General features: G+C 47.2%; 1 protein-coding gene across 1 annotated transcript in view; it reads right to left on the bottom strand.

Annotated features, from left to right (window-relative positions):
• nav3 (neuron navigator 3) overlaps positions 1-15,162 on the bottom strand; it is a 483,558-nt gene that overhangs the window by 293,356 nt on the left and 175,040 nt on the right. The window contains exon 9 of the mRNA XM_086009556.1: positions 10,757-10,872. Within this exon, the coding sequence (XP_085865682.1) occupies positions 10,757-10,872 (116 nt within the window). The remainder of the gene's footprint in view (positions 1-10,756; positions 10,873-15,162) is intronic.

Raw genomic sequence — 15,162 nt, 5'->3', positions numbered from 1 at the left:
GCCACCTGCAGGCCACTCAGTATTATTTCATAAGTCTTTCTTTCATGAATGACTGATTCATGTCAGTGCCTGTGCCGGATCTATGAAAGAGCTATCCAATTAGTCCCACCCCCCCGCCCTACCTTTTCCCCCAGAGTGTCCGCCCTGGCTCAGTGGGTAGCACCCTCGCCTCTGAGTCAGGAGTCTTGGGTTCATAGTCCCACTCCAGAGACTTGAGCAGAAATCCAGGCTGACTGGCGCTCCCAGTGCAGTGCTGAGGGAGTGCGAGACCGTTGGAGGTGCTGTCTTTCGAATAAGATGTTAAACTGAGGCCCTTTCTGCAAAGTTCCCTATAAGGCGCACGGCTGTGCAATTCTCTGCTGGTCCCTCGCAGTCCGGGAGCAGCTTTCTCAATGTAAAGTTTTGCGTAAAACTGTGAATGGGCCGCACAGCCAAAATGATAATAAGAGGGAACATTGCCTGTCTGCTCTCTCAGGTGGATGTAAAAGATCCCACGGCACTATTTCGAAATGGAGCAGGGGAGTTCATCCCCAGTGTCCCGGGCCAATATTTAATCCTCAATTAACATCACTGAAAAAACAGATTATCTGCTCATTATCACATTGCTGTTTGTGGGAGCTTGCTGTGCGCAAATTGTCTGCCGTGTTTCCTACATTACAACAGTGACTACACTTCAAAATGTACTTCATTGGCTGCAAAAACACTTTGGGGTGTCCTGAGGTCGTGAGAGGAGCTGTAGAAATGTAAGTCTTTCTTCAGGATACCTGGACTATTCCGGGAATGGATATGATTAGTTCCTCCGCTTCTCTTTTATTCCCCCATTAACCTGTTTGAAAAGCCCAACAACTTGTAAACATCCCAAGGCACTTCAAAAACACAGCAATGGGTGAGGAACTGAGGGAGGTAGCTGAAGGCATGGTGAAAGAGGTAGGTTTTGTGGAGGCTTAAGACAGAGCAAGGATAACAAGGCAGAGGGGTGGGGGCGGGGGGGGGTTAAGGGAGGCCATTCCAGAACGCAGTGCCCAGTTAGCTGAACGGAGGGAGGGGAAGATATTTTTTTTAAAGGCTAGAGTCAGAAAAGAGGAAGGCGGTCTTTGGCTGGTGGAGCTGGGGAAGATTGCAGAGGCAGGGTAGGCGAGGCCACAGAGGGACTTGTAAACGTTCCCAGAAGTTTGCTAGATTTTCTCAGCTGACAGTCACACTAATATCCACATGTCCACTCCCATTCAAAAGCAGAGTTCAATCGTTTCTTCTCCCTACCCTAAAGTCTGTGGTTTGGCTTCAATATCCCACTTCCCAGTCCCGACTATTTTCCCACAGATTTGCTTCCAGATGCCAAATCCTTCATCTTGCTTGGGACAGCCCATTAGCCCCCAAAAAATATCTTATTCAACAGCAGTAAAAGACATGCTGGCTCAAAGAAGCCGGTCTGATTTTCTTGACAGCTCAACCCGCCCTATTGACCTTCTCATCAATTTCCTCAATCTCTTGTCACTCCAGAAACAAACCCAATTGTCACTTGAACCCAGTTATAATGCCTGCTCCAGGGACCGTCCCTGGTCATTTATTCCATGCGTCTTTGGGTCTAATATCTCCCTGGATTTCTTACTTCCTCTTTGCTACTTTATTTTAAAAATCCACTCGTGCCCCTGCTGTATGAACCCTTCATCAATTTTCTTGGTTCAACTTTGTCAATCGTAAGAACATAAGAAATAGGAGCAGGAGTCGGCCATACGGCCTCCTCGGACCTGCTCCACCATTCAGTAAGATCATGGCTGATCTTCAAACTCAACTCCACTTTCCTGCCCGATCCCCATGTCTCTTGGTTCCTAGTATCCAAAAATCCCCTTCACAGTCACGAAAACTTCAGTTGGATCAACTGAAATTCACTTCTTCGAAGAACACAACTCCAACACCCATAAAAAATTCTTATAATATAAATTCTTAATATCTGAAATCATCTTTTGACCCTCACCTGTGCAACATCGTAAAGGCAACAGAACCTTCTATAATAAGGTGATTGGGACTGCACACCATACCACCAACTAACCAAGTCCTTCACCTCCATCCCCCACCAGGATGGCCTGAGGGCGCTCCGCTTCTTCCTTGAACAGAGGCCCGACCAGTCCCCATCCACCATCACCCTCCTCCGCCTGGCTGAACTTGTTCTCACATTGAACAACTTCTCCTTTAACTCCACTCATTTCCTCCAAATCAAAGGTGTTGCTATGGGTACCCGTATGGGTCCTAGCTCTGCCTGCCTTTTCGTGGGCTATGTGGAACAATCTTTGTTCCAGTCCTACTCAGGTCCCCTCCCTCACCTCTTTTTCCGATACATTGATGACTGTATCGGTGCCGTTTCCTGCTCTCGCCCCGAACTAGACAATTCCATTCACTTTGCCTCCAATTTCCACCCTTCCCTCACCTTCACATGGTCCATCTCTGACTCTTCCCTTCCCTTCCTCAACTTCTCCGTCTCCATCTCTGGAGATAGGTTATTGACCAATATTCACTACAAGCCCACTGACTCCCACAGCTACCTGGACTACACTTCCTCCCACCCCGTCTCCTGTAAGGACTCTATTCCATTCTCCCAGTTTCTCCGTCTCCACCGCATCTGCTCCGACGATGCCACCTTCCACACCAGTGCTTCCGACATGTCTTCCTTTATCCTCAACCGAGGATTCCCCTCTACCGTGGTTGACATGGCCCTCGACCGTGTCCGTTCTATCTCCTGCACTTCTGCCCTCACCCCTGCCCCTCCCTCCTGGAACCACGACAGGGTTCCCCTTGTCCTCACCTTTTACCCCACCAGCCTCCACATTCAACGGATCATCCTCCGCCATTTCCGCCACCTCCAAAGTGATCCCACCACCAAATGCATCTTACCCTCCCTCCCCTTTCAGCATTCCGTAGGGACCGCTCCCTCCGAGACACCCTAGTCCACTCCTCTATCAACCCCAGCACCCCTTCCCCTTCGCCTGGCACCTTCCCGTGCAAGCGCAGGAGATGTAACACCTGCCCTTATACCTCCCCCCTTTCCCACTGTCCAGGGCCCCAAACGCCCCTTCCAGGTGAAACAGCGATTTACTTGTACTTCTTGCAATTTAATATACTGTATTCGCTGCTCACGATGCGGTCTCCTCTACATTGGGGAGACCAAACGCAGATTGGATGACCGCTTTGCGGAACACCTCTGTTCAGTCCGTAAGGGTGACCCCGAGCTTCCGGTCGCCTGTCATTTTAATTCACCGCCCCATTCCCACTCAGACCTCACCGTCCTTGGCCTCTTGCATTGTTCCACGGAAGCTCAGCGTAAACACGAGGAACAGCATCTCATCTTCCGATTAGGCACTTTACAGCCTTCCGGACTCAATATCGAGTTCAACAATTTCAGATCATAACCTCGGCCCCTATTACATTTTTACTTTTATTTTTTATCCACACCTTTGTTTTGGTTTCCTCCCGCCCCCCCTTTCCTTTTTTTTCCTCTCTCCCACACGGCAGCTGTCTCCCATTCTGCCAGCACATTTCACACCTAATCTAGAGCCGTCTTTTGTCTCCACTAGTCCTATCACCATCTCGTCTTGTTTTGAATACCTCTTAATGTCTCTTCTCTTTTGTTCTCTCCCAGCCTGGCTTCTTAATCTATTTCATTTCCTGTGCCTCTTTAGTCTTGATAAAGGGTTTTGACCCGAAACGTTGACTCTAATTTCTCTCCACGGATGTTGCCTGGCCTGCTGAGTTTTTCCAGCATTTTCTGTTGTTATTTCGGATTTCCAGCATCTGCAGTATTTTGCTATTGTCCTTGTACAGGCAGTCTATTCAGGTCTGCACTCCATCTCTTGCTGTACAGTTCTGGTCGCCATAATACAAAAAGGATAGAGAAGCACTGGCGAAGGTGCAAAAAATTGTACAAGGATGATACCAGAATGGAGAGGATATACCCATCAGGAAAGACTGAATAGGCCGGGGCTCTTTTCTCTAGAAAAGAGAAGACTGAGCGGTGACCTGATAGAGGTCTTCAAGATTACGAAAGGGTTCAATAGAGTAGACATAGAGAAGGTGTTTCCACTTGTGGTGGAGACTAAAACTAGGGGCCATAAATATAAGATAGTCACTAATAAATTCAATAGGGAATTCAGGAGAAACTTCTTTACCCAGAGAGTGGTGAGAATGTGGAACTCGCTACCACAGGGAGTGGTTGAGGTGAATAGCTTAGATGCATTTAAGGGGAAGCTAGATAGGTACGTGAGGGAGAAAGAAATAGAAGGTTATGCTGACGGGGTGAGATGAAGAAGGGTGGGAGGAGGCTCGTGTGGAGCATAAACACCGGCCGGACCAGTTGGGCCGAATGGCCTGTTTCTATGCTGTAAATACTGTGTAGTTCTATGCTACAACCCTTGCTTGCCTTTTTCTTCCACAGTTAAGCACTGAGCTGACGATTTCATAGCTTTGCCCATTATATATCTTGGCTTTCTCACATGATCAGTATGTTGTACCTTTGTTCCATTTAATGCAAAGTCACTCTTTTTGTTCCTTGCTCCTGTGTTTGACACTTCTCAGCATTAAATCCTTCTGAATCTAATTACTTGATTGATTTTTTTATTGCTCTGCTTTGGTATCACCAGCAAACTTGGATTTTTTTTTCTTAATATCTAGTCTAAGTCAGCCTTGACTCAGTGGGTGGCACTCTTGCCTCTCAGACAGAAGGTTGTGTGTTCAAGTCCCATTCCACTGGAGCACATAATCCAGGCTGACACTCCCAGTGCAGTGCTGAGGGAGTGCTGCACTGTCGGAGGTGCCATTGTTCGGATGAGACATTAAACCATGAAACTGCTCTCTCAGGCGGACGTAAAAGATCCTAGGGCACTATTGCCGGTGTCCTAGCCAACATTTATCCCTCAACCAACATCTAATGAGACGTTCAACCGAGGCCCCGTCTGCCCCCTCAGGTGGATGTAAAAGATCCCACGGCCACTATTTGAAGAAGAGCAGGGGAGTTCTCTCCAGTGTCCTGGCCAATATTTATCCCTCAACCAAGACATCTGATGTAGTCATTAATTACATTGCTGCTTGTGGGAGCTTGCTAAATTAGCTGCTGCGTCTCCTATAGCGACTACACTTCAAGAAGTACTTCATTGGCTGTGAAGCGTTTTGGGACATTAGGAGGTTGCTACATAAACTGCAAGAGCTTTATTTATTTTTCTACAGTCATATAATTAAGAACAGCAACTGTCTCAAAATTGATTAATATTCTTTGCATAAAGCACTCAGAACATTTTCCAAGCCTCAAAAGTTTTAATTGATGGTTACGCTCGATTTCCTATTTTTAATGTAATTCTCTATCCACTGCCGTAATCCTTAAGCCTCACCACCATGAATTCATGCGGAGCCATTAGACACAAGGTGGAACCTTGTCAAAAGCTTTCTCAAATTCCATATCTATGAAATACGCCTCACTTCTCCTATTAGTCCCGTCAGTAAACATTTTCAACAAACGAAACTCTAGTTTATCTGTTACAACAACAACAACCTGTATTTATATAGCGCCTTTAACGTAGTAAAACATCCCAAGGCGCTGCACAGGAGTATTTTAAGACAAAAAATTTGACACCGAGCCACATAAGGATAAATTAGGGCAGGTGACCAAAAGCTGGGTCAAAGAGGTGGGTTTTAAGGAGCGTCTTAAAGGAGGAAAGAGAGGCGGAGAGGTTTAGGCAGGGAATTCCAGAGTGTAGGGCCCAGGCAACAGAAGGCACGGCCACCAAAGGTGGAGCGATTATAATCAGGGATCCTCAAGAGGGCAGAATTAGAGGAGCGCAGAGATCTCGGGGGGCTTGTGGGGGCTGAAGGTGATTATAGAGATAGGGAGGGGGCGAGGTCATGGAGGGATTTGAAAACAAGGATGAGAATTTTGAAATCGAGGCATTGCTTAACCGGGAGCCAATGTAGGTCAGCGAGCACAGGGGGTGATGGGCGAACGGGACTTGGTGCGAGTTAGGACACGGGCAGTTGAGTTTTGGATGACCTTAAGTTTACGTAGGGTAGAATGTGGGAGGCCAGCCAGGAGTGCGTTGGAATAGTCGAGTCTAGAGGTAACAAAGGCATACATAGATACATAGATACATAGAAGATAGGAGCAGGAGTAGGCCATTCGGCCCTTCGTGCCTGCTCCGCCATTTAATGAGATCATGGCTGATCCTTTAATTCAGTATCCCGTCCCCGCCTTCTCTCCGTAACCCTTAACCCCTTTTGCCCGTAGAAATATATCTAATTCCCTCTTAAATATATTTAATGAGCTGGCATACACTGCCCTCTGTGGCAATGAGTTCCACAGGTTCACCACTCTCTGAGTGAAGAAATTCCCCCTCATCTCTGTCCTAAATGGTTTAGCCCTTATCCTTAAATTATGTCCTCTAGTTCTGTTCTCACCCGCCAAGGGAAACATTCCTTCTGCATCCAGTCTGTCTAGACCTGTCAGAATTTTATACACTTCTATGAGGTCCCCTCTCAATCTTCTAAACTCCAGTGTGTACATCCCTAAACTACATAGTCTCTCCTCATAGGTCATTCCCGCCATTCCTGGTATCAGCCTGGTGAATCGCCGCTGCACCCCCTCCATGGCAAGAACATCCTTCCTCAGATGAGGCGACCAAAACTGTACACAGTACTCGAGGTGTGGTCTCACCAGTGCCCTGTACAGCTGCAGCAAGGTATCCCTGTTCCTGTATTCTAACCCTTTTGCTATGAAGGCCAGCATACCGTTTGCCTTCTTGACCGCCTGTTGCACCTGCATGCTCGCCTTCAGTGACTGGTGTACAAGAACACCCAGGTCTCTCTGTACTTCCCCCTCTCCCAATCTATTGCCATTTAAATAATAATTTGCCCTCCCGTTCCTGCACCCAAGGTGGATAACTTCGCACTTGTCCACATTATAGTGCATCTGCCATTTATCCGCCCAATCGCCCAGTCTGTCCAAATCGCTCTGGAGCTTCCTGGTCTCTTCCTCTGAGCCCACCCCCCCTCCTAGTTTAGTGTCGTCTGCAAATTTGGAAATGCTGCATCCGACTCCCTGATCCAGGTCATTAATGTAAATTGTGAACAGCTGGGGGCCCAGGACAGATCCCTGTGGTACCCCACTTGTTACTGCCTGCCATTCAGAAAATGAGCCGTTTATTCCAACTCTCTGTTTTCTATCTGACAGCCAGTTCCCTATCCACGCCAAAACTTTCCCCTTTATCCCATGAGCCTCAATTTTCCATGCTAATCTTTTATGTGGGACCTTATCGAAGGCCTTTTGGAAGTCCAGGTACACCACATCTACTGGCTCTCCCCCATCTATTCTACCAGTTACTCCCTCAAAAAATTCCAATAGATTAGTCAAGCACGATTTACCCTTTGTAAATCCATGTTGACTCTGTCCTATCCTGTCCCCATTTGCTAAGTGCTCCGCTATTTCATCCTTAATGATGGACTCCAGCATTTTGCCCACAACTGATGTAAGGCTTACAGGTCTGTAATTACCTGCTTTTTCCCTACCCCCCTTTTTGAATAGTGGGGTAACGTTAGCTACCCTCCAATCCATCGGCACTGTTCCCGAGTCTAATGAATTCTGAAAAATCATCCTTAGTGCATCCGCTATCTCTAGGGCCACCTCCTTCAGTACCCTAGGATGCATGTTATCAGGCCCTGGGGATTTGTCCACCTTCAATCCCTTTAGCTTCCTTAACACCATATCCTTAGAGATATTGATTTGCGTCAGTTCCTCCTTTGCCAATGTCCCTATTTTTCCCGATATCCCAGGGAGGTTTTTTGTGTCTTCCTTCGTAAAGACTGACCCAAAGTATGCATTTAGTTGATCTGCCATTTCCTTATTTCCCATTATATATTCCCCCGTATCTGACTGCAATGGACCAACTTTGGTTTTCACCAGTCTTTTCCTTTTGATATACTTATAAAAGCTTTTGGAGTTAGTTTTTATATTTTCCGCCAGCTTGTTTTCGTAAGCTATTTTGCCCCTCTTGATTATGCCCTTTGCCCTCCTTTGCTCTATCTTAAACTGCATGGATGAGGGTTTCAGCAGCGGATGAGCTGAGGCAAGGGCGGAGATGGGCGATGTTACAGAGGTGGAAGTAGGCGGTCTTAGTTATGCTGCGGATATGTGTTACTCGAATCATGCAATCTTACAGCACAGAAGGAGGCCTATCAGCCCGTCGTGCCTGTGCCAGCTCTTTGAAAGAGTTGTCCAATTTAGTCCCACACCCCAGCTTATTCCCCACAACCCTGCAAATTAGTCCTCTTCAAGAGCATGTCCAATTGCCCTTTGAAAGTTCCTATGGAATCTGATTCCACCGCCCTGTCAGGTAGTGCATTCCAGATCACAACAACCCTCTGTGTGAAGAAATTTCTTCTCATTTCCCCTCTACTTCTTTTGCCAATTATTTTAAATTTATGACCTCTCTTTACCGACCCACATGTCCTGGCCCCCCCCCCCCGGGCACCCACAGGAGCTGAGAGCCTGCACATCAGTGCGTGTAGAAGAACAGAACAAACCTCATCAGGGAATAGGCCACAGGTTGGGTATGGACATATATGGATGAGGCCACACAAACCCAACCAAATATTGCATTCTAACTACCATAGTTTTGCAAGGAGGAACAACACAGTTTTGGAGACGAAGTGGTTGATGATTTAAGATTAGTGTGCACTATCTACAAGATGCACTGCAGCAACCCGCCAAGGCTTCTTCGGCAGCACCTCCCAAACCCGCGACCCTCTACCACCCAGAAGGACAAGGACAGCAGGCGCACGGGAACGCCACCACCTCCAAGTTCCTCTCCAAGTCACACAGCATCCTGACTTGGAAATATATCAGCCGTTCCTTCATCGTCGCTGGGTCAAAATCCTGGAGCTCCCTCCCTAACAGCACTGTGGGAGTACCTTCACCACACGGACTGCAGCGGTTCAAGAAGGTGGCGGCTCACCACCACCTTCTCAAGGGCAGTTAGAGGTGGGCAATAAATTCTGGCTTTGCCAGCGACACCCACAACCCGTAAACGAATAAATAAAAGATAAAATATAGACATACTCCTTGGGATCCTTAAGATGAGATAGCAGATGAAATTTAACACAGAGAAGTGTGAAGTGATATATTTTGTAGGAAGAATGAGGAGAGGCAGTATAAACTAAAGGGTACAATTTTAAAGGGGGTGCAGGAACAGAGAGACCTGGGGGTGTAGGTACACAAATCTTTGAAGGTGGCGGGACAAGTTGAGAAGGCTGTTAAAAAAACACACGGGATCCTTGGCTTTATAGATAGAGGCACAGAGTACAAAAGCGAGGAAGTTATGCTAAACCTTTATAAAACACTGGTTAGGCCCCAGCTGGAGTATTGTGTCTAATTCTGGGCACCGCACTTTAGGAAGAATGTCAAGGCCTTGGAGAGGGTGCAGAGGAGACTTACTAGAATGGTACCAGGGATGAGGGACTTCAGTTATGTGGAGAGAGTGGAGAAGCTGGGATTGTTCTCCTTAGAGCAGAGAAGGTTAAGGGGAGATTTGATAGAGGTGTTCAAAATTATGAAGGGTTTAGATAGAGTAAATAAGGAGAAACTGTTTCCAGTAGCAGAATGGTCGTTCATGGGATGTGGGCGTCGCTGGCGAGGCCCAGCATTTATTGCCCATCCCCAATTGCCCCTTGAGAAGGTGGTGGTGAGCCGCCTTCTTGAACCGCTGCAGTCCGTGTGGTGAAGGTGCTCCCACAGTGCTGTTAGGGAGGGAGTTCCAGGATTTTGACCCAGCGACGATGAAGGAATGGCCGATATACTTCCAAGTCAGGATGGTGTGTGACTTGGAGGGGAGCTCAGAGGTGGAAGACACAGATTTGAGGTGATTGGCAAAAGAAGCAACATGATGAAACATTTTTTACGCAGCGAGTTGTTGTGATCTGGAACGCGCTGCCTGAAAGGGCGGTGGAAGCAGACTTTCTAAAGGGATTTGGATAGCTCATTCAAAGGGCTGGCACAAGCATGATGGGCCAAAGGGCCTCCTTCTGTGCTGCATGATTCTATGATCTCAAGGTGGTATCTCCAAGAGCAGTGATTGAATGGTCCCAACCTTTACACTCAGTCCTTATTAATTTGCACCATCAGCCTCTCTGCAAGTCAGAAGGACCACTCGCCACCCAGCTGGATGGTGCAACCGCTACAACACTCAAGAAGCTCAACACCATCCAGGACAGAGCAGGTTGCTTGATCGGTGGCAGCACCACCAGACTCAATATCCACCGTCTATCACTGACACGCTGTACGTTCGATCTACAGGACGCACTCAGCAACGGACCAAGGTTACTTCAACAGGACAACCCTCTCATGCGATCACTACCAGCGAGAAATACAAGAACAGCCACATCGTGGGAACACCATCACCTCCAAATCACACACCATCCGGACCCTGGACAAGTACCTGAAGGAAAATTTTTTTGCAGGGCTGCGGGGAAAGGGCGGGGGAGTGGGACGAGCTGAGGTGCTCTTGCAGAGAGCCGGCACGGGCTCGACAGGCCGAATGGCCTTATTCCGTGCTGTAACCATTCTATGATTCTAATGTAGTTAGCAACAATTATCCCAATGCAGCCAGGGGGAAAACCTGCCTCCTTTGACCATTCGAGAGGAGGGGTTTAAAGAGGAGCCTAAGAAACTTTACGTCCAACATTTTTGAACTGAATTGTGAGGTTTAAATAAGACCAGGTCACCTACCAGAGATCTCCTCGAGGCACTGTTTGGCAGTCTTGCTGTAAACGGAATCCATTTTTGTAGGGCTGGCACTTGTATCACCAGAGAGCAGAGAAGAACCGTCACTGTCCGAGTGGGTTCTGAAAAATGTATTTTGAAACTTGCATTAATAATTTATTGCAGCATAGAATCTTACAGCACAGAAGGAGGCCATTCAACCCATCGTGCCTGTGCCGGCTCTTTGCAAGAACTCTCCAATTAGCCCCACTCCCCCCTGCTCTTTCCCTATAGCCCTGCAATTTTATTTTCCTTTTCAATTATTTACCCAATTCTCTTTTGAAAGTTACTATTGAATCTGCTTCCACCTCCCTTTCAGGCAGCGCATTCCATATCACAGCAATGGCGTAAAAAAATCTCCCCTCTGGTTCTTTTGCCAATTATCTTAAATCTGTGTCCTCTGGTCACCAACCCTCCTGCCACTGGAAACAGTTTCTCCTTATTTACTCTATCAAAATCCTTCGTGATTTTGAACGCCTCTATTAAATCTTCCCTTAACCTGCTCTGCTCTAAGGAGAACAACCCCAGCTTCTCCAGTCTCGCCACATAACTGGAAGTCTCTCATCCCTGATACCTTTCTAGTAAGTCTCCTCTGCATCCTCTCCAAAGACTTTGACATCCTTCCTGTAGTATGGAGCCCAGAATTGGCCACAATTCTCCAGCTGAGGCCTAACCAGCAATTTATAAAGGTTTAGAATAACTTCCTCGCTTTTCTACTCTGTGCATCTATTTATAAAGCCTAGGATCCCGTATGCATTTTTAACAGTCTTCTCAACTTGTCCTGCCACCTTCAAAGATTCGTGCGTGTGAAACATAGAAACATAGAAGATAGGAGCAGGAGTAGGCCATTCGGCCCCTCGAGCCTGCTCTGCCATTTAATGCGATCATGGCTGATCATCCAAATTCAGTACCCTGTCCCTGCTTTCTCCCCATATCCCTTGATCCCTTTAGCCTTAAGAAATATATCTAACTCCTTCTTGAATATACTTAATGAATTGGCCTCAACTGCCTTCTGTGGTAGAGAATTCCACAGGTTCACCACTCTCTGGGTGAAGAAATTCCTCCTCATCTCAGTCCTAAATGGCTTACCCCTTATCCTTAGACTGTGACCCCTGGTTCTGGACTCCCCGGCCATCAGGAACATCCTTCCTGCATCTAGTCTGTCTAATCCTGTTAGAATTTTATAAGTTTCAATGAGATCCCCTCTCATTCTTCTAAACTCTAGCGAATATAAGCCTAATCGACCCAATCTCTCCTCATACGTCATTCCTGCCATCCCAGGTATCAGCCTGGTGAATCTTCGCTGCACTCCCTCCATGGCAAGAACATCCTTCCTCAGATAAGGCGACCAAAACTGCACACAATACTCAAGGTCTCTCTGTTCCTGCAGCCCCTTTAAAATTGCACCACATGTCTGCATCAGGTATCTTTCATTGTAAGTAAAGATAGGGGGGCCAAAGTACCTTGACTGTTTCAGTGCATTCCCACCATAACTTCGGCAGCAGACTATAAGGAATGACCGCAAACTCTAAGGTGTCAGCCATGGCTCAGTTGGTTGCATTCTTGCCTCTGGCTCAGCAGGTCATGAGTGCAAGTCTCACTCCAGAGACTTGAGCACAAAATCCAGGCAGACTGATACTCCCAGGGCAGTACTGAAGAAGTGCTGGACTGTCAGAGACGCCGTCTTTCGGATGAGATGTTAAACTGAGGTCCCCGTCTGCCCTCTCCCTGGTGCCCTGGGACAATATTTGTCCTTCAACCAACTTCAGTAAAACCCATCATCACAATGTTGTTTGTGGGAGCTTGCTGTGCGCAAACCGACTGCTACGCTTCCCTACATTACAACAGTGACTACACTTCAAAAACTACTTCATTGGCTGTAAAATGCTTTGGGACATCCTGAGGTTGTGAAAGGCGCGATGTAAATGCAAACCCTTTCTTTATTTCTGGAACAAGAAACTCAAATACGATCTTCAAATATTTGTCATCGGTTAAAAATAGTGAGTTATAGGAAACTGCTCTCTGCACTAACGTGCTTTGTAACAAGAGCATGTGAAGCCAGAAATGGGAAATAAAAACACATCCAATCCGTTCAGCTTGACCTGATCTCTGCTCAGACTGTTTCCACCTTCCTTCTGCCCTGGCCGGCAGCCAATCTCCCTCTGCTCCCCAGTCAATTGTGCTCGCTGACCTACATTGGCTCCCAGTCCGGCAACGCCTCCGTTTTAAAATTCTCATCCTTGTTTTCAAATCCCTGCCTATCTCTGTAACCTCCTCCAGCCCTACTGCCCTCCGAGATCTCTGCGCTCCTCCAATTCTGGCCTCTTGCGCATCCCTGATTTCCATCGCTCCACCATTGGCGGCTGTGCCTTCACCTGCCTGGGCCCTAAGCTCCGGAATTCCCTCCCTAAACCTCTCCGCCTCTATCTCCTCCTTTCGGAGGCTCCTTAAAACCTACCTCTTTGACCAAGCTTTTGGTCACCTGTCGTCATATCTCCTTATGTGGCTCGGTGTTTGATAATCGCTCCTGTGGAGCGCCTTGGGACGTTTTACTACGTTAAAGGTGCTATATAAATACAAGTTGTTATTGTTGTACACATCAGATACTGGAACCAGGGGTATCAGTGAATGATAATCTGAACTGTAAGCACTCGATAACAATCGAAATACATATAGGCCATGCGAGAAACCATAGGAATAAGAGTACGCCAATCAGCCCCTCGAGCCTGTTCTGCTTTTTTTTTGAAATTTTCAACAGATTTTTTTAGGGGAGAGATTTCCAGATTTCCACGACCCTTTGAGTGAAGAAGCGCTTCCTAAACATTGGACTCAAACACTTCTCACAGCTTAATCTGACTAAAAACTGCCGATGGGTTTCCTTGTCATTCCAACTCTAGATACCAACAGCGCTTTCATTCAATCTGCTCCGACCACCGTGGTTAGGCTTGTGGAGTTTCTTTGAGATAAACAAGGCTTCACAAAGAGCATACTGAACCTTTAATGTTTACTGGCGGGCTTGTTAAATATACTGAAAATTCTGTCCAAGCCAGCGCTGCCAGACTGGTGAAAGGGTTTATTTTATTAAGCCATGATAAACCATTTCATTAACTGCCGTTCAATGTGCACTGACTGTCCAGATTTCAATTTTGCAACAACAGATGTGTAAGATGAAAAAAGCAGTGAAACCTGTTCGTAACAAGGTAGAATACGAGGTGCTTGGAAATGTTTTTAATTTGCAGTACGGTTGTAAGAAAGACTTGCATTTATATAGCACCTTTCACGACCTCAGGACGTCCCAAAGCGCTTTACAGCCAATTAAGTACTTTTTGAAGTGTAGTCACTGTTGTAATGTAGGAAACGCGGCAGCCAGTTTGCGCACAGCAAGATCCCTCAAACAGCGAAGGCCAGATAATCTGTTTTTTTTTAGTGATGTTGGTTGAGGGATGAATATTGGCCCAGGACACTGGGGCGAACTCCCCTACCCTTCTTCAAAATAGTGTTGTGGGATCTTTTACGTCCACCGGAGGGGACAGACGCGGGCCTCGGTTTAATGGCACCTCCGACAGTGCAGCGCTCCCTCAGTACTGCAATGGGAGTGTCAGCCTAGATTTCCTGCTCAAATCTCTAGAGTGGGACTTGAACCCACAACCTTCTGACTCAGAGGCGAGATTGTAAAGGCTTCGTCCAACCACTCCCCCCTCCCCAATGATCCATTTTAGCTGTTTCTCATTGACCTCATGGAACCATCACTGAGAGCTTATACCTATCAGGAAAGATTGAACAGGCTGGGGCTCTTTTCTCTAGAAAAGAGAAGGCTGAGGGGCGACCTGATAGAAGTCTTTAAAATTATGAAGGGGGTTGATAAGGTAGACAGAGAAGGTGTTTCCACTTGTGGGGGAGGCCAGAACTAGGGGCCATAAATATAAGATAGTCACTAATAAATCCAATAGGGAATACAGGAAAAACGTCTTTACCCAGAGGGTGGTGAGAATGTGGAACTCACTACCATGAGGAGTAGTTGAGGTGAATAGCGTAGATGTCTTTAAGGGGAAGCTGGATAAACACATGAGGGAGAAAGGAATAGAAGGATATGCTGATGGAGTGAGATGAAGAGGGGTGGGAGGAGGCTCGTGTGGAGCATAAACACCGGGATAGACCAGTGGGGCCGAATGGCCAGTTTCTGTGCTGTAAATACATTGGCCCAGAAATTCGGATCCCCACGGGTGAGTACGCGCTGGGTACTCACGCGTAGACCCAACGAAAGTGCCGGTTTCGTGCATGCGCTGCGCATGCGCGGGAAACCGGAACTTCCGTTCCCTTGAAAGAAGGGGTTGACAGGTGGAACGCAGCAGGTCCGGCCGCATCTGTGTAGA

This window comes from Somniosus microcephalus, chromosome 16 (assembly GCF_052327205.1).
Source record: "Somniosus microcephalus isolate GS21.2 chromosome 16, FLI_Smic_1.0, whole genome shotgun sequence".
Lineage (NCBI taxonomy): Eukaryota > Metazoa > Chordata > Chondrichthyes > Squaliformes > Somniosidae > Somniosus > Somniosus microcephalus.
Note: the sequence above shows the minus strand (reverse complement) of the source record. Positions and strands in the feature narration are given on the sequence as shown.